The sequence below is a fragment of the Myxocyprinus asiaticus genome, chromosome 49, assembly GCF_019703515.2.
Source record: "Myxocyprinus asiaticus isolate MX2 ecotype Aquarium Trade chromosome 49, UBuf_Myxa_2, whole genome shotgun sequence".
NCBI lineage: Eukaryota > Metazoa > Chordata > Actinopteri > Cypriniformes > Catostomidae > Myxocyprinus > Myxocyprinus asiaticus.
Genome location: NC_059392.1, coordinates 19,851,425 through 19,871,733, shown reverse-complemented (window position 1 = coordinate 19,871,733; position 20,309 = coordinate 19,851,425). Strand labels below are relative to the sequence as shown.

At 37.5% G+C, this 20,309-nt stretch overlaps 1 protein-coding gene across 1 annotated transcript in view; it reads left to right on the top strand.

Moving 5' to 3' along the window:
* The window catches only part of LOC127438129 (inactive tyrosine-protein kinase 7-like), a 63,469-nt gene that overhangs the window by 34,981 nt on the left and 8,179 nt on the right, over positions 1–20,309 (top strand). The window contains exons 2-13 of the mRNA XM_051693443.1: positions 1,003–1,299; positions 4,733–4,835; positions 5,163–5,347; positions 5,539–5,686; positions 6,876–7,006; positions 11,899–12,165; positions 13,187–13,323; positions 14,480–14,615; positions 16,018–16,137; positions 16,255–16,404; positions 16,523–16,667; positions 18,544–18,671. Of these exons, the coding sequence (XP_051549403.1) occupies positions 1,003–1,299; positions 4,733–4,835; positions 5,163–5,347; positions 5,539–5,686; positions 6,876–7,006; positions 11,899–12,165; positions 13,187–13,323; positions 14,480–14,615; positions 16,018–16,137; positions 16,255–16,404; positions 16,523–16,667; positions 18,544–18,671 (1,947 nt within the window). The remainder of the gene's footprint in view (positions 1–1,002; positions 1,300–4,732; positions 4,836–5,162; positions 5,348–5,538; positions 5,687–6,875; positions 7,007–11,898; positions 12,166–13,186; positions 13,324–14,479; positions 14,616–16,017; positions 16,138–16,254; positions 16,405–16,522; positions 16,668–18,543; positions 18,672–20,309) is intronic.

Sequence of the window (20,309 nt, the reverse complement as noted above, 5' to 3'; positions counted from 1 at the left end):
ACTGGTTCACAAGCAATCCACATTGATATGAGGCGAAAAAACATGCAATCCACACTGAAATACACTAAAACACATCCACATGACACATACATACTTCAAAGCACAGTGTGAACTAGACGCACACACATCCAGTTTCCAATATCATCCTGCACTGAAATGCACATTGCCGGAAACGCATCTAAACAGTCAAAGAGGTCCATCTAGTGCATGTTTTCATACACCAAAAATTAAAAATAGCGCAGATGGGTGAAAAAATGTGTCCATGATGAGTTTGTTCTTAAAACAGCAAGAGGCAGCAGCTAAATGACAGAATGGATTCTCCTCTGAGTTGTAACTTGACAACGTGTTTTTTAAAAGCAGCCCGAGATATGTATCAAGCGGTCAAAGATGCCTCTCTGTGCATGTTTAAATACAAAAATAATTGAAAATAGTCCAGATGGGTCCCCTTTGGTGTTCAGGAATAGTTAGGCCACAGCAGGCCTTGTTTGTCATTCTCTTTCAGTTTATGAACTGAAGCACCAGTGGGCAGGGCCAAGGGTGCGATGATGTGAAGTAGGCATTGATGGTTTTGAGCTGTAGAGGCGGTCATGAATTAATGAGCCCCCAAATGATGTAGAGAAGTCGCGAAGTAGAGAACGAGGCATTTTTCTAGCTTGGTTTAAATGCTTTTATTGCATTAGGTTTACATTTAAGTTTTTAGTTCTGAAATTTACAGTATGTTTTTATAATAGAAAGATCTCTCATATGTTAAAATATCAAAATAAATTTGATTCCTCATGATATGAACCCTTTAAGACTGTCATTATTTTTTCTTGTTTTGCGACTTGCGAGTATAAGAGCGTTTTGACGGAGATACATCTAATTTAATTTGGCAAAAAGCTGTTTTAAAGTTCAAGTTTGATTCATATAGATATTGTGATATTTATATCGTTACAAGACTGAAATATCAAGATAAATCTTACCCAGCCCTAATCCTCCCTGTGCTTTGTCTTCTCTTGTTAGTGATCTATGTGCAGTCAGCGTCTTTCCACTTTACCAAGGAGCTGAAATCCCAGGATGCCCTGCACGGGCGAAGTGCCATGCTGCGGTGCGAGGTGAGTGATCCTCAAGGTGTGATCTTCACCTGGATGCACAATGGCAAAACAGTCAACAACACGGAGCGACGCTTTATGGAAAAAGGCAGCCTGAAATTCACGGCTATTGACAGAGTACTGGACTCTGGAAACTTTCAGTGCATTGCCTCGAAGAACAGCACTGGTGAAACCTACTTGACCAGTGAGGTCTCCTTCAACATCAAGTGTGAGTTTTACATAGAGCTGCACGATTATGACAAATCATAATTGTTGATTATTTACCTTGATATTGTAATTGCAATCGTTTCTTTTGATTAGTATAGTTTAAATTAAAATTTAATTTGTGCGGGGATGTGCAATCTTTATGTAGGCTACACATCCAAAACAAGCTGAGAGCTTTGTTCCTGAATTACTTTCTTGCTGTTTTATACATCAATAAATCAAAACCGTGCCTAAATGGTCCACTTCACATTGGCCCTCACAGCTATAGAGGGCCAAATATCTCAAAATTAAATAAATTGTTAAATATTTAAATAAATCCTATTAAAACCATTTAACCCTTTAAGCTCGGATGGGCCCGTGAGGAAAAAAAATGAAATTGTTAAAATATTAATAACTAAAGACTTGACCAACACAAAATGGGTATCATTTGAAAGCATAGAAGCTGCTCTTCCCAATGCATGTAGAAATTATGACCAAAACTAAACTAGTGCTTTGGAAATTGCCCTGTACATACTATTGCAGTCAGTAAAAATGTCATAGCCATGTATCATATGTTGTCGGAAAGCTCTCAAAGATTAGAATACAACCAGCCTATTTGTTTTACTCACTGACAAAAATATAGCGAGTAATAGCTAAGTATATGTCTTTGACAATTACACTATATTGCCAAAAGTTTTCGCTCACCCATCCAAATAATTGAATTCAGGTGTTCCAATCACTTCCATGGCCACAGGTGTATAAAATGAAGCACCTAGGCATGCAGACTGCTTCTACAAACATTTGTGAAAGAATGGGCCGCTTTCAGGAGCTCAGTGAATTCCAGCATAGTATTGTGATAGGATGCCACCTGTGCAACAAGTCCAGTCGTGAAATTTCCTCGCTACTAAATATTCCACAGTCAACTGTCAGTGGTATTATAACAAAGTGGAAGCGATTGGGAATGACAGCAACTCAGCCACGAAGTGGTAGGCCACGTAAAATGACAGAGCGGGGTCAGTGGATGCTGAGGCGCATAGTGCGCAGAGGTCGCCAACTTTCTGCAGAGTCAATCGCTACAGACCTCCAAAGTTCATGTGGCCTTCAGATTAGCTCAAGAACAGTGCGTAGAGAGCTTCATGGAATGGGTTTCCATGGCTGAGCAGCTGCATCCAAGCCATACATCACCAATTGCAATGCAAAGTGTCGGATGCAGTGGTGTAAAGCACGCCGCCACTGGACTCTAGAGCAGTGGAGACGCGTTCTCTGGAGTGACGAATCACGCTTCTCCATCTGGCAATCTGATGGACGAGTCTGGGTTTGGCGGTTGCCAGGAGAACGGTACTTGTCTGACTGCGTTGTGCCAACTGTGAAGTTTGTTGGAGGGGGATTATGGTGTGGGGTTGTTTTTCAGGAGCTGGGCTTGGCCCCTTAGTTCCAGTGAAAGGAACTCTGAATGCTTCAGCATACCAAGAGATTTTGGACAATTCCATGCTCCCAACTTTGTGGGAACAGTTTGGGGATGGCTCCTTCCTGTTCCAACATGACTGCGCACCAGTGCACAAAGCAAGGTCCATAAAGACATGGATGAGCAAGTTTGGTGTGGAAGAACTTGACTGGCCTGCACAGAGTCCTGACCTCAACCCGATAGAGCACCTTTGGGATGAATTAGACCGAAGACTGCGAGCCAGGCCTTCTCATCCTACATCAGTGTCTGACCTCACAAATCCGCTTCTGGAAGAATGGTCAAAAATTCCCATAAACACACTCCTAAACCTTGTGGAAAGCCTTCCCAGAAGAGTTGAAGCTGTTATAGCTGCAAAGGGTGGGCCGACGTCATATTAAACCCTATGGATTAAGAATGGGATGTCACTTAAGTTCATATGCGTCTAAAGGCAGATGAGCGAATACTTTTGGCAATATAGTGTATGTTGGTGTTGCTTCTATGCTGCATTTTTATAACTTGTATAACTTTATGGAAAATAAACAGAACATAAAATATCACATAGCATTACTTAGAGAAGGTGTTTATCTTTTAAACAAGCCCACACACAAGGTTATCCGATGCATTCATCATTAGATAATCCACAAACATATGGCCACCAGGAGATGGCGCCAAGTACATGACACAGACTCAATGATGACTCAAATGGCACAGAATGAAACTACTTTTCCTAATTTAATTTTTACAAAGTATGCGGTAATGGAGAGCGTTTTCGAAACTCTCCATTTTAGACAAAAACGTATTAGTGTGGATGTGGCATGAATGGCCCCGAGAAATAGATTTCGAAAGGTGACGCCCACTTGCGTTGAGTGATGTGCCAATAACTGTAACCCTGAAAATCAAAAGATGCGAAGCTTGTGTTAAAAATCAACCCAAAGCCAATGATAAATTTAATATGGATTATTTAATTATTTAATGTTTTACAATGTTTGTAATTATGTATTTAAATTTATTTAATGAATTTTTAGCAATTAATTTAATTGAGAAATTGGCTTTCCATACCAGTATTGGGTGTAACCTGATTACAAATTAATTAGTTACTATAATTACTGCTTAGTCAAAAAGTAGTGTAACACATTACATTTTAAAATCTATTAATCAGATTACAATTACTGACTTTTTAAGTACATTATTTGGGTTACACATTTCTAAAATAGTTACTTAAGTGAATTTAAAACATAACTTGTTCATATGTACAGTACGTCCCTTTCGATTTCTGTGACAGCTGAAGAGTGTACGCCCCCAATTAGTCACTGTTTAGGGAGAAATGTTTGGTGCTGTGTACGACTTTCGTGCGACAGTGATCAAGGCAGAAATGTAGATGTTTTGAATTTGAGCAAAAAAAATTTTTTTTTTTTTAGAAAGTAACTTATGTGATTGCTTTTTTGATCCATCTAGCATCTTATTTAAACCTTATTCATAACCAGCCTTATTATACAGGGCTTCAGTTAGATGATTAGTCAGCTAGATGTTCAGACAACCCACCGACTATTCAATTTTTAAACAAAGTGCAGTTTTGCACGTTCTTGTTCTTAACAAGTTAGTAACGTTTCTTGTCTTTGCTGCCTCTTGAAAATGCTTCTCCGTGTGTGTAAAAGCACGTGAGCTATTGGCCCTTCCTGGCTGGCCCACTTCACCCCCTTTGCAACGACAGAAAGCTAAACAACGCCCGCATGAAAGTTATTTTAAGCCAGCAAGTGGAAGCTAGACAAAGCACCCCTTTATGTCTTATGCCAAGAATAATTGGTTGAAATGCAGTGTCCGGCCACTTGTCACATAACAAGTAAGGTCAGCTGAATAGAGTCATCTGTTTTTGCGGCGGGTGCAAAGCATGACCAGATGGTGTGAATGGGGGAGTTTGTTTTTGATAATGAGGGCTGAGGGTTTCAACAAGGGTTTCATCCATCTCCTGATAAACTGGCTGTTGTTTTTAGTCTGTAACATTTCTTTCTTACAGGGTTGGAAAGTGGTGCGGTGACCCTGAAGAGTCCAGAATCAGAGGCAGAAATTAAGAGCTCCTCACAAGTGAAACTACGGTGCAATATCGATGGACACCCACGGTGAGGAATTCATCTTAGAACAAACCTCACTAGTTAAGCTAGAGCTTTGAATACAATATTATCTGTTGTCTGTCTGTCTATCTATATATGTAGATGCTTCTCTCTTGCAGTGTTAAATGACAAAATAAATTCAAAACTAGGTAGAAAGTAGTTATTTTAAAATATTAAAAGGAAATTGAAACTAATTATGCATCAGTTTTAAACAAACTGAAATTGAAAACCAAAATACTAAATAAAATAAAATAGAAAAACTATAAAAACAATAAAAAAAAAACCTTAAAACGGAATAAACTATATAAACTTTAATAGCCTTATCTGACTCTACAGGCCAACGAATCAATGGTACAGAGATGGAACGGCACTAACAGAGAAGAGCTACAAAATAAACAACAAAGACCGAACACTTACGCTGCCGAACGCCAGCCCTGATGACAACGGACTCTACTACTGCTGCGCCAAGAGCACCGTTGGTGAAGCTTGCAGCAATGGCAATTTCACACTTAACATCATAGGTATGTGTGTGACACAGTTTGTACTGCAGTATGTAAAAAAAAAAAAAAAAAAAAGCTCTCTTATCCAAATTTTCTTTTGGGTGAACTATTCCTTGAGAAGGATATTATTCATCATAAAAAACATCTAATACGTAAATTGAATTGTAAATATCCAGACCTTTATGTATTGAATGGTCTGTATCTGTCTGTAGATAAGGGTTATCCACAGCCAGTGGTGAAGCCAGAGGATTTGGTGGTCTTGAGAAATGAGGAAGCTCTCTTCCACTGTCAGTTCACGGCCGAACCGCAGCCCACTGTTGAGTGGTACCATGAGAATGAGCTGGTGTCCAACAAGAGCCGGTACTGTAGTAAAATTCTTTTTTGTAACTTGTTTGTAATGAGGTCAAATTTGTGTACTGCTTTATTTTTATAGTTTGAAAAGTGATGTGCTTTTGATTAAAAGTGGCATTAGCATGATGTGACTTGCTGATATAATATTCCCATTAATTTTCTCCATAGAGAAATTTGTTTTTTAATTATAACATATAAACTTAAAGAAAAAAATACTAATCATGAGCTCTTTAAGTGATGATATATGCTTTTGTAGAAGCCATAAGTCAGTGTGATTTAGGGCTGGGCGATATGTAAAAAGTATTTTATCGATAATCGCCTTAAAAACATTGCGATATTCGATTACATTATCAACCCCCCTGCCGAGGGTCGGTGAATTTTTTTTGCTTTATTGATTTTGCTTTAAAAATGTAATTAATTTATTGAAACACGAAAAAAAATAAAAGACATTTCTAAATTCAAATTGCACTTTAAATTAAACGAAAATGGTTTTGCCATTTCCCAATATTGTCGATCATCGTCTGTTCGCAGTCAGCGTCGGGATCTTTGTAAGATATCATCTATATCCGATTACATCGTCCTATCACCCAGCCTTAGTGTGATTTCAACTTTATATGTAACATATAGTGTTTAATATTAAATTCCTGGTAAAGCATTACACTACCCATAATCCTGAAGGGAGATCGACCAATCAGAGAACACGCTGTTACCGTTGAAATAGAATTTGTGGCAGAAGAGTTCAACAGGGACCGCCCATTCTTAATATTTTCAATGTACTTAAAATATGTGTTTTTATACATCTTATTGATCAGTAGTTTTATATTATATTGCCGTTTTCGATTCGACTACATAATTCGCAATGCTTTACGCGATTGTAGTTCATTCCCTCATAAAATAATTTAAGTACCCAGTCTCATACCGTTGTCTTTTTTTCTGTTTTTTCAAATACTTTTGTAATGTTGTAATTCATCTTGGAGCTGGTTGGTTGGTTCATGGCTAAGATCTCTTTATTAGGGATTTTTTATTTTTTTTTGCCTATGGAGAAGATTAATGGGGAAAATGCTTCCAGAACCAAGACCACTGCTTAAAAATTGGACAGTTACTGTTGTGCTCTATAAAGAAATTTTTTTGTGTCTTTGTCCATAAGTATATTGAGTGGATGTATTTGATTGTATCTTCCTCTTTCTCTTCTGGGCAGTGTGTTTATTCTGAGCAATGGCTCGCTCATTATCACTCAAGTGAAGCAGCGGAACACAGGCCTGTACAAATGTGTGGCTCAGGGACCCCGGGGCCCCCCTGTGTCTCTCGAGGCCTTTCTGCGAATAGCAGGTAACGCACTCACTCTTGCAAAGATAAACATACAGTGTTTAAGTATACAGGAGTCTTCAGTCCACAGACTCACTATAAAAATTCTGCTGTGTTGGGTGATGTATCAAATATTCACAATGATTTTGCTTGTGATTTAGCAACATTATGATTATTAAGTTACATTGTGATTATCGTGATGTTTTTAATGCTTTTATTTTGGCCATTATGTTTCCCAAAGAATGCATCAGTAGAATAAGGCCACATCCACACTACTCGTTTACGTTTTAAAATTTATATTTTCAGTTTCCTAACATCATCGTTTTCCAAAGTATTGGAAAACGGTTATGGAGAGCATTTTTAACCCTGCTGTGGTATTACCAAATGGCACCTTCTTTTGTTATTCGCAGTCATTTTTGACCAGAAGGTTTAGATGTGTAACTTTTTTTTTTTTTGATGATGATAATAATGTTAAAACAAATTCTTCCCTGAAGAACAATAAAATTCTGCATTTCTTTTGGGATTTTATGCTATTTTTATCTTATTTACATGTACGTTTCTAAATGTTACCATTTAATTTGCATATTCAAATAAGCTTACTAAAAAAAAATCAGAACCTACAATTCTATAAGTTGAAACATGAAGAAAATATGAGAATGTGACATAAATTGGAGGCAGATTGGTGCCATGTGGTGAACAAAATGTAAATAACATGACTTGAAAAACATGTCATACCAGTAACACCCAGTAGATGGCTGTAGCAGCCTACTGTGTAGTCTGATGGCTTGTTATAGCCTAATTTTATATTTTATCACAAGATATGTATTTGGATATATATTTAGACATCATCAAACTATCATTTGTGAAAGTTGTTCGATATACCAAAATCTGCTCACAATTTAGCATCTTCAGTGTCTTGGCATAATGTTGTCTAAATGTGGTGACAGTCTCATGAATCACCTAGGAGGAGTATTTAAAAGTTCAGAGACTGCAATATTCAAAAAATCCAAAATGGCAGACTTCTTGTTGGGCAGACCTATTGACTATAATTATGAAAGATGTCCGGCTTGATGAGAACTATATATGGACCAATTTTGGTGATTGTTGTTGAAAATCAGGGTGCCACAGAGGCCGTCTTACACCTCCAATTTAAAGGGGGTGCTACAGAGCCCCAACCCAAATATTCCTTTACAAATTTAAATCAGCAGTGTCTTGGCATTATTATAAAGAATTTTGAAGCAATTCATGTAAACACGAGGGCTATTTCAAAGTCTGTTAAAATTGCCTTAATTCCTGCTGGCACTATGAATGTGACCCACAATAGCCACATCAATGTGATCAGCCCACAAGGCCAAACATTTGGTTCAGTTATGATGTAAATCACACAATGCATGCAGAAGATATGATACACTTCCTTTTTTCTACTTTTTGGCATTATCGCATCACCATGGCAACACCGTTCGATATAACAAAAATCCATTCACAATTTAGCATTGTTAGTGTCTTGAATGATGTCGCCCACATTTGGTACCTGTAACATGAAATCCCTAGGAGGAGTATTACAAATTCCAGGGCATGCATTTTTCAAACAGTCCAAAATGGCCGGCTTCCTGTTGGGCGTAACTTATGACTGTCAGCACGAAGGTTGTCCAGCTTGATGAGATCTACAGTGCATCCGGAAAATATTCACAGCGCTTCACTTTTTCCACATTTTATGTTACAGCCTTATTCCAAAATGGATTAAATTCATTATTTTCCTCAAAATTCCACAAACAATACCCCATAATGACAACATGAAAGAAGTTTGTTTGAAATCTTTGCAAATTTATTAAAAATAAAAAATGAAAAAAATCACATGTACATAAGTATTCACAGCCTTTGCCATGACATTCAAAATTGAGCTCAGATGCATCCTGTTTCCACTGATCATCCTTGATGTTTCTACAACTTGATTGGAGTACACCTGTGGTAAATTCAGTTGATTGGGCATGATTTGGAAAGGCACACACCTGTCTATATAAGGTCCCACAGTTAACAGTGCATGTCAGAGCACAAACCAAGCCATGAAGTCCAAGGAATTGTCTGTAGACCTCCGAGACAGGATTGTGTCGAGGCACAGATCTGGGGAAGGGTAAACTGAGCGATCCGGGGAGAAGGGCCTTAGTCAGGGAGGTGACCAAGAACCCGATGGTCACTCTGACAGAGCTCCAGCATTTCTCTGTGGAGAGAAGAGAACCTTCCAGAAGAACAACCATCTCTGCAGCACTCCACCAATCAGGCCTGTATGGTAGAGTGGCCAGACGGAAGCCACTCCTCAGTAAATGGCACATGACAGCCCGCCTGGAGTTTGCCAAAAGGCACCTGAAGGACTCTCAGACCATGAGAAACAAAGATTGAACTCTTTGGCCTGAATGGCAAGCGTCATGTCTGGAGGAAACCAGGCACCGCTGATTACCTGGCCAATTGGGAGACTAGTCAGAATCGAGAGAAAGATGAATGCAGCAATGTACAGAGACATCCTTGATGAAAACCTGCTCCAGAGCGCTCTGGACCGCAGACTGGGGCGAAGGTTCATCTTCCAACAGGACAACGACCCTAAGCACACAGCCAAGATAACAAAGGAGTGGCTCCGGGACAACTCTGTGAATGTCCTTGAGTGGCCCAGCCAGAGCCCAGACTTGAACCCGATTGAACATCTCTGGAGAGATCTGAAAATGGCTGTGCACCGACACTCCCCAACCAACCTGATGGAGCTTGAGAGGTCCTGCAAAGAAGAATGGGAGAAACTGCCCAAAAATAGGTGTGCCAAACTTGTAGCATCATACTCAAAAAGACTTGAGGCTGTAATTGGTGCCAAAGGTGCTTCAACAAAGTATTGAGCAAAGGCTGTGAATACTTATGTGCATGTTTTTTTTTTTTCTTTTTTTCTTTTTAATAAATTTGCAAAGATTTCAAACAAACTTCTTTCACGTTGTCATTATGGGGTATTGTTTGTAGAATTTTGAGGAAAATAATGAATTTAATCAATTTTGGAATAAGGCTGATGTGGAAATGTGGAAAAAGTGAAGCGCTGTGAATACTTTCCAGATGCACTGTATATGTATACAAAGTTTGGTGATGGTAGCTCAAAAGGGATGTGCTACAGAGCCCCCCCCCACGAACACTTTCTCTGCACTTTCAGTGCTTGGCCCTAATAATAATAATAATAATCCTTAGAAGAACAATGGGGCTCTGCACTTTCAGTGCTTGGGCCCTAATAACCCAAAGTAAATGCATAATAATGTCAACAAAATGAACATCAAGAAACAAATGAACTGCAGAATTCTGAAAATTAAATTAGAATATAAAACAGCAGAATCAGAGTAAACATTTTGCAATTTAAAAAAAAAAAAAATCTATAGTAAAAATTTATTTTGCAAGTGCGTGAGTGTGTCAGATTGCTGTGTTCAGCCGGTAAAAAAAACAGATGACTTGTAATGCCAACAGTGACCAAAATATGGCTGTAGAGCTCCACTTATTGATGCCCTGGTTCTGTGTGTGTATGTGTGTGTGTGTTCTGCATTGTTTGTGTGTGTGTTATCGTCTTGAGTGTGTATGTTTAGCATTGTGGCTGATTTATTGGTTTTATTTGACAAATGTAAAAAAAAAAAAAATTTCTCCAGTTCATTCTTGTGTGTATGTTAGCACTGAGGATGTTTTAGAGTCTCACCCTGTCTGTTTTTTGTTTTTTTCTGCATTGTGGCTGATTTATTGATCTGTTTTTTGGTCTTTCCCATTCATTGTCAATGGTCGGTCAATTTTGACAGTGAAAACCAAAGGTGTCACTTTTGTTTTTTTTTTTGGTTTTTTTTTTACGACCACTTAGTGGTTTGTATGTTCAGATGGCAAATGGAGGAAAAGTCACTGAGTGTTGTACTGCTCACATTAAGAAAACCATTTTTATTACATTTTTAAAATGTATTTTGGTCAAAAATTACAGAATATCATAGGAGCTCAGTTTAGGAGTTAAAATGCTCAGTTTTTGGTGGAGGATATGCTTAAACATTGCAGAATCAATGCTTTTCCAACGAAAATGTATTAGTGTGGACAAAAACTGCTTTAGAGTTCATTTGATTTATTTCCGTGGGGCTGTTTAAACTGTACGATTCAAAACTGATTTAGCAATTTCTTTGTCATCACTAAATAAATTTGTTTTGGTCAAAACATGTTTTGTAGTTTACTATGTATTGTTATATTGATGTATATGGCCAGAAACATACTTTACGCATGTACACGTATGCAGATGCGAACACCTGGCCAACACAATGGCAGCGCATGGTCCGGTTGAACATGCATAACGTGTTCTTGCGTCACTGTAGCAGTAACAAACTCAAGGGGGCGACAGAGTTACCATTAAAAGTCTGTGCCATTAAATTTAATGTGTTATTCAGGTAAGTTGCTGTAAATATATTGGCATTGTTCGCAATAGCGCTCCTTGATTGGCATTGTTCGCAACAGCGCTCCTTGTGGCAAATGTTGAGACATGCAACGTACTTGTTTTGTGTTGTGAATTGGGGTCTGCCACATTTTGGAATGCAACAACACGCAAAAATTAGTGCAACTAAAATTGTCTTTGTTTACATACTTGTGTAGAGTATGTTTTCAGCCATATAAATGGAAAAAAAAGTGTGTTCAAGAAAGTGTTAAACATGCCTTGATTATACTTTATTAAATATATTCTATATTTTGTATTTAATTTACATAAATACATTTGATTTAATATATATATATATATATATATATATTATACACACACACACACACGCACATATAATCTTTAACCTAAAATCTTTGTAAAAAAAAAAACAAACAAAAAAAAAAACATTCTTGTCTATTTTTCACATTTTAATTTTTTTCTTGTCACCATTTTCCTGCAGAAATCGAGGACATGGTGGCCAAACAGTCGCAAGTGTTCACCGCAGACTCTTTGGAGCGAGTCACGTGTCGCCCACCCAACGGGCACCCAGAGCCAGAGGTTTGGTGGGAACGTGCGGGACAGCGAGTTCCTGCTGTGGGCAGGGTGTACCAGGACGGGCTGAACCTTATTTTCAGTCCCACCCGCGGCGAAGACTCTGGGACTTACACGTGTTTTGCACAAAACAAGGCTGGCCAGAGGAAACAAGAGTTGACGGTCACTGTAGCCAGTGAGTTACACCACAAACATATATTTTATGCAAGTACACAAACACAGATATGAATTCTAGCTAGCAGACTTACTATGATTAGTGTAAAAAAAAAAAGTATAGCTCCTTATTTATTTCCGTCCACCATTTTGAGTTTTCCCGAAAAACCTACTTCTCCAATACCGTTGGTCTGATTGGCACAAAATTTGGCTCATATCATCTTGAGAACCTCATGACAAAAAGTAAAATGGTGGAAAATGTTTACAGAAGAAAATTAAACCAGAGATGTACATTTTCTTTTGCTTGACTGGAAAAACGAATTTGTTAATCTAGCCCAAATGGTTGCCTAATATTTGGCTTATTATAGCACCACCTGGGGTCGGATGGGGGTGTGCTTGCGCCTGAGTAATTGGGGGTATTTGGTACCAGCCTGCCCAATTAGATGTCTCTAGGACTTACGGTTTTTGCTGCCCACACCATAGAGCAGAAAAAGAATAATTATAGGTTCTTGGACCCCTGCTTTTCTTGTTGTTTTAGGGATTTTGAGATTATTTATTATTTTTTTTTAAATCAAGACTGAGAAAATTAAAGAGAATGAGATTTTTTATTTTTACAGACTGATATTATTTACACAGTAGAGGTAGACCGATATATCGGTTTTACCCATTAATCTGTGCCAATATTTGGTTTTTGGTACTATTGCTTATCTGCAAATTTCTACATTGATAGTTGCCAATAGTTTTTTCATCATTTAAAAAAATAAGTAAAAAAAAAAAAAAAAATACAAGTGTGGTTAGGGCTTGTTTATACTTAAAAGTCCCATGATATGCACCATATTGGTTATTGGGATTTTTGATTGAACAAAAAACTGCATCTGGGATGTTATTCATTTTGAACTTTGTCTTTGCCCGTCATAAATCGATTCTAAAAACTATTGGCCGATTAATCGGTTATCTGCCTTTCACAATCCACTATCGGTTGACCTCTATTACGCAGTGATATTAATATGAGATTGTCCTAATCATCTTCTGTATGTGAACAGCTAAACCGGAGTGGATCCAGAAGCCGGTGGACAGTAATTTAGAAGAGGGCTGTGCTGGGTTCCTACACTGTCATGCTCGTGCCACTCCTGAACCCGAGGTCACATGGTACCGTAACATGCAGCCAATCAATGCAGAGGTGAGCAGGACAATGATGTCATGCTGATATCATGTAGCGTAACACAATCCCTACCTGTGTCCTGAGGGAAGGAAACCTTTTGATGAGTCTGAATGAGGATGTGTAATTTTCTGTTAGGGGGAAAACTTATTTTCTACCTATAATGTGTCATGACGCAAATGTATATGTTAATGCGTCCATGATTTATTTTAAAGCTGAAATGTGTGATTTTGTTCAGGGTTAAAAATACTTTTTCCTGCTTAAGATTCAAAGGCAACTGCAGGGTTATTCCATGTCAAATCAGCCAAATTTCAGAAACTTCCTCATATGAATTTTTCAGTGGACTTCAACACCCCTTGTTGCATTGTATGCCAATGGTTTGAGTCCAAAAATGGGAAAAACACTTTTTTGTGTTGTTTTTCCCAAAGTTGGTGTGCCTATAACTCCATAAATATTAGAGATATCTTAATATCCTTTTAGATTCTGGTTGTTAACAAACTTTCATTTTTGTATCTTAATTTTTAAGGCCCTATATGGTTAAATCCTAGAGATATGGAACTCTCAATGTGGCTCCATATGTAAATTGTCCAATTCTACCCATTTTCAATGGTCAAAAACCAAATGTGGGTTTCATAGTATGAAGCTAGTTTTTATTGTCCTACAAAACAAAGCTCTGAAGTACAAATAAACTGAAAATGTACCTTTATTTAAAAATTCACTCAGTAATTTTTTCAAGTATGTTGAAGTGGCTTACATTGGTTTACACTGGATGCTGCATCATTTAAACACCGTAGTTTTCAGTTACAAATCCCACTGTAGAAATTCACTATGCACAGTAAAACAGGATTAATTTAATCCATGAATGAAAGTGTCTTAATAACAGGGCAGTTACTGAGATTGAGTAGCATTCATATGGCTGCCCCCATGAGGCAATAATAATCTCAAAATATCGATTTTCAAAAGTCCAAACTTTTTGTTGTTGGCGGGGACTGTATGTTTGCTCCACCAGTGGAAGACAGAGGAAGTGTTCAGAAAAAAATTGAAAACAATAATTATTTTCACAGTTCCGTTTGGTGACATTGGTGGCAGAAAAAATACACACTTCAGCTTGAAAGACTAACTAGTATGAACTGATATCAAGAATGAATGCACTAAACTCTCTTTGTCTGTTTGAAAGGATGTTCGCTTCAAGCTTTTTTCCAATGGAACTCTTCGTATAAATAATGTGGAGGTGTATGACAGTCAACTGTACAGCTGCGAGACCAAAACAGAGGCAGGAAAACTTCAAGCACAGGCACGAGTATATGTACTGGGTGAGGAACATTTGCTGTTTACCTTTTTGTTTTCAATTTAGCTACTGCATATGTTGACCTCAATGACATTCTTAAAATACTTGCAAACATCAATGCCGTTGGCTAGCGGTTGTTCTATAGTCCAGTGGTTTTGCTGTTGTGCAGTGTTGGGTGTAATCTGATTACAAATTAATTAACTACTGTAAAATAATTACTTTAAGTACATAAAGTAGTAAAACATTACTTTTTGTATTCTTGTAATCAGATTACTGTTACTGACTTTGAAGAACATTATGTGGGTTACACATATTTCTAAAACAATATAATTTAAGTAGAATACATTTAAAACTAAGGCTGTCAATAAATATTTAATTTTTAATCATGTATCACATGGTATGCCGATTAATCAAATTAATCGCAATTAATCGCTTGCATAAATATTTGCTGAGAGCCCCTCAAATAACAATAATTCAGTATATAATGATTAAATAATTATAAATAGTTATATTTAAATAATTATAAATAAAATATATATTATAAAGAATAATAATACAGAAACGTAAAATGCATTACATTATTTTGGCACACAAGTTTTAAAAAAGACAATACAAAAAGTGGCTTTATAATGCAATATATTGTTTATTTGCATATTATTGAACATAAGCCTATCATTGTCCTACAGTTCACAGCAATCCATTTTGTAATTAAATTTGTCAATCAATCTGAGATTTATTATGAGGGCTTGTCTAAGGACACATCAATGTTCACCTGCATCAGACGGACGCTTTTGGAGTGTCTCGGTGGCGTCATGTCATTAACATACCGTTTTTAGGTTGCTGTGTCAAGTTAAACTTAGAAACTTAGAAAAACACATCTTGAGATCCCTGCCTCCAGATTTGCGATCCATCGAGCTGTGTTTGTACGCAAGAACGTGTTCTCATCTTGTGCTGTCTGTTGTCGGTAAGTGTGGTTTGTTCTCTGTCTGTTTGAGCTGCGCGTTGTCTATACAGCTGAAGTTTCGCTTACTGTCCCCTGGAGAAAACAGGTGACACTCCATGCTTGAATTGCTCAGATGGAAGTAATATTGTTTTTTATGGTCCAGGGACAATCAATTGTTAATTTTTAATACATTATTTTTAAGATAATTAATTGCACTGAATTAACACATTAAATCGACAGTCCTATTTAAAACATGAATTATGTTATTATTTAAAATCTTTTTAAGGGAGGAAAAATGTGCATTTAGAATTTGTTAAGGGGTAAAACAAAAACTTGTCTGAGAAGTGTTTTAGAAAGTAACTAAGCAATTAGTAATGAGAACTTTTTTTTAAATGTAATCTGATTACAGTTTTAGTTAAGTAATTTGTAGTGGATTACTTTTTGAGTAACTTAACCATCACTGCTGTTGTGGTATGTGTTTCAGAGCGTCTGAAGTTCACACCGACACCACAGGCATATCAGTGTCTGGAGCTCAATAAAGAGGGAAACCTGCAGTGCTCTGCTAAAGGCCGACCGACCCCCACCATACGCTGGATGAAAACAGGTGTGCTTAAAGAGACACAATGTACCTGGGGCCACTGTACCTGTTAGACAACCTTAAATATTTGTACTAAAGTCTAGTTTATGTGTGTGTGCTGTATCTTTCTGGCGCCCCCTGCAGATGGCAGTGAGATCCCAGCTTGGGTGGAGCAGCTTGGAAGCACTCTTCACTTTACGACAGTGACACGGGCAGACGCGGGCAACTACACCTGCCTCGCATCTAACAATCAGCAGGGCGAGATCACAGCCGTCGTACAGCTCACTGTTGCAGGTACAGAATTCAAACATTTAAATGTGTCAATTTTAAATTGCGTAGAAAATATAAAACATTTCTGTGTCTTTGCCTTGTTTCTCTCTTTTTTTGGTCCCTATCCCTTCTTGTTCTTTAGTTTACGTGGGGTTTAAACTGAAGCCAGAGAATACCACAGTATATCAGGGTCACAATGCGGTACTGCACTGTCAGGCCACTGGAGACCCTCCTCCCTTTATCCAATGGAAGAAAAAAGACACATTTTTGGAGGCGGGCTCGAGCAGGTAAAGCCAAAATATCATGAAAATAGAACCGTTTTCAGTTCTCTCTGGTTCAAATGAACATAACTACTGTGGGTTTGCTTAAAGATTTTAGATTTAGCTCTAAAAAAAAAAAATGGCCTAATCTGTTTTAAAGTAAAAATATCAAAACACCCGTAAAACAAGATTGATTTACTTGACAAGCAAAATTGCAAAAGAGAGTTTAGTTTTCTTACCCAATTGACAATCTTTTCCCCCTTGTTTTAACCTCTTGAGCTCTGCAGCAATTTTTCACATCCGAATTTAAAAACTAACCTTACATACAGTGGACTAATTGCTAAATATTTATCTCATTTTACAGAAAAAACCCCAAATGTAAAAAAAACAACAAAAAACATTCAAATAATTCATAAATAATAATTGTGTACATTTACAATCTTATGACAAACATACTTTTTTTTTTTTTAATCCTGTCTCTGAAAGCCTGTGATTCAGGCTCTGTTTGCTCTATGTCCCTGCAGTTCCACTAGATGGCAGCAAGTACTAGGACATTTTTTTTTCCCTATCACCTTCCGTCACAATATACAGAACTGAAAGGTGCCAATCTAACGCAGTTAGATGAGCGCTCGCCATATGCTTGTCTATAGACATTCAGTCTATTTTGTGATCCCACACACCTTCCCCACTGTTTTGTCAAGTATCTTGGTCTCTGAGTGGACTATACGCCGTATACATAAGTCAGGCATATGAGGTATCATTTGAAAGCTTAGAATCTGAACTTTTCAGAGATAAACATCACTTCTGTCACATTGAAGTTACTTAAAATAACTAAATAAGGTCTCAAAACATTCACGTTGAAAATTAGCACCCCCTTGAGGTAATGGGGTAGAGATATTTATATAAGAATAAATGTCCTTCACATAGCACATAAATGGACAGGTCATATATCAAATGAAAGCTCTCACTCTCAGAAATGTGACTGTACAGGTAATTTTGTTGCTGTAATACCACAGTTCGAAAGATTTTCAAAAGAATCACAAAGTGAAATATGATTTCTATAAGTCATCAAATACAAATATCTCTTTTATGTGCCGATAACTGCTGCTGTAACCCCGAATAGCTACAAACTTTAAATCTGCTTTTACCTTAGGAAGTTCTCTAAAACATGAGCCATTGTTTACTTGTGTGTGAGCTTGCTTGGCTGAATAATCCAATGTTATATTTTAGATGTCCAGAACAAAATATGCCATCCAGAATGAAAAGCATGTAAAACAAATTATCAGAAAATATGTTTTCGACTACATTCTACTTGATGATAAAATGATCTATCTAGCTTCCAGTCCACTCAGAGGCCGGGATATTCAATGAAAAAACAAGGATGGTGCTTGAACTGAAAATTAGACTGAATGTCTATGGACGAGCACATCTGTAAGGGCTAAAATGCATTAGAGCGCCACCTACATTTCAGATCTGTATATTGTGATGGAATGTGATAGAGAAAAAAACAATTCTAATGCTTTCTTCCATCTAGTGGAATAAAATTTTCAAAGTGAGGTAGAGTGAACAGAATCAGAATGACATGTTTACAAGTTTACAAAAAAATATTTTTTTAATTGTTTTATTCTGTTTATCATAAGATTATAAACACAATATTATTTATGGATAATTGGAGTCTTTTTTTATTATTTGTGTGGTTCTCTGAAAAATGAGACCGATTTTTAGCAATTATTCCACAATATGTTTGTAATGGTGAGCTTTAAAATTTGGGCGGCAGCCCAAAAATGAGTATATTTTGCTTCACAATTTTGCTTCATGAGAACATGTATCTTGTTTTAAGGATGCATAAATATAGGTACTAATTGTTTTGCAGTGAATCTGACTGAGGTTGTATCTGATTCAGGTTTCAGAAGATGCCCAACGGCTCTCTGATCATTCATGACGTCAGCACGGAGGACACAGGAAGTTACACCTGCATTGCAGGAAACAGCTGTAACATTGCAGACACCTCAGCAGAGCTCTATGTCGTGGGTGAGTCTGACATCTTCAACATTGTTCCGTTTCCAGAAAAGTCTTTTGTCTTTGTAATCTTTAATCGATAAGTATTTAAGTGGTCCACATCTGAAACAACATAACTTTTCAAATGATTGCATCAAGCCCTCTAATTTTTCAACCACCTGGTTTGATTCTGGTATGGAACGCCCACTTCTTTTTAACCAGGTTTTTGGTGCTATATGGCTGTTTATACGCAGTCCAAATCAAATATAGAGAAACACTTTCAACATGGAGCTGCATTCGTTTGCCACCCCAAACTACCATAATTTCAGCCCATCTCATGTTGTAGTTTTAGAGATACCAGCTCAATTTCATTAAGATGAATTAGAGATGCTTTGAGTGCAGTCGCCTTCACTGACCTCAGAGAGGCACATGAAAGTGTGTTCAGCACTGTTACATCCTAATTGAATGTTCATGCCAGTGTCACTTGATTCTTGTAAGATGGGATCAAAAGACTCTTTTTCAAGTGAGGTCAATTCCTATCTGTGTGGAAACATTAACCAAAAACTGCTCCTGAACTTGAACATGCTCTCTCTCCCTCTATATATTGCAGTGGCAAGAAAGAGGGGAATTAGCACATTTTCTGCATAAATTGGTCATAAAATGTGATCTCTTCTTCATCAAAGTCACAAGTATAGACACACACGATATGCTTAAGCTAACAACACACAAATAATTATAAGCTTTCATGTCTTTATTGAACACATCTCATAAAACTTTCACAGTGCTGTGGAAAAAGTAAGTTGACCCCTGGGCTTAAGATGACAACAAAAGCTAATTAGAGTCAGACATTGGAAACCATTAAATTAATGAAACTAGATTGGAGATAGTGTAGGTTGGAGATACTTTGACGTATAAAAAGCACTCAAACATTTTGAGCTTGCTTTTCACAAGAAGCATCTGCTGACGTGGACCATGTCTCGCAAAAAAAAAAAAAAAAAAAAAAAAAAAAGAGACCTCAGAAAACCTAGAATCAAGAATTGTTGCTTTTCATAAAGTTGGAAAGGGTTACAAAGTTATCTTAAAGACCTTAGATATTCATCTGTCCACAGTAAGACAAATTGTCTATAAATGGAGATGATTTAGTACTGTGGTTACTCTCCCTAGAAGTGGCTGTCCAGCCAAGATGCCTCAAAGGGCACACCGCAGAATGCTCAATGAGGTAAAAAAAGAAGCCTAGAGTGACAGCCAGTGACTTCAAGGAATCATTGGAACGGATTAACATCTCTGTTCATGAGACTTCTATATTGAAAACGTTAAACAGGCATAGTGTCCATGGCAGGACACCACGAAGGAAGCTCCTGCTTTCCAACTAAAACATTGTTTCACATCTGAATTTTGTCAAAGACCACCTTGACACTCCACAACGCTACTGGGAAAAGGTTTTGTGGACTGATGGTAAGGTTGAATTGTTTGTGAAGAACATGCAGCATATGTATGGCATAAAAAGGGCACTGCATACCAGCATGAAAACATCATCCCAACGGTGAATTACGGTGAAGGGAGCATCATGATTTGGGGCTGCTTCGGGGCCTGGACCGCTTGCCATCATCGAAGGGAAAAATGAATTCCCAAGTTTATCAAGATATCCTACAGGAAAATGTCAGGGTGGCT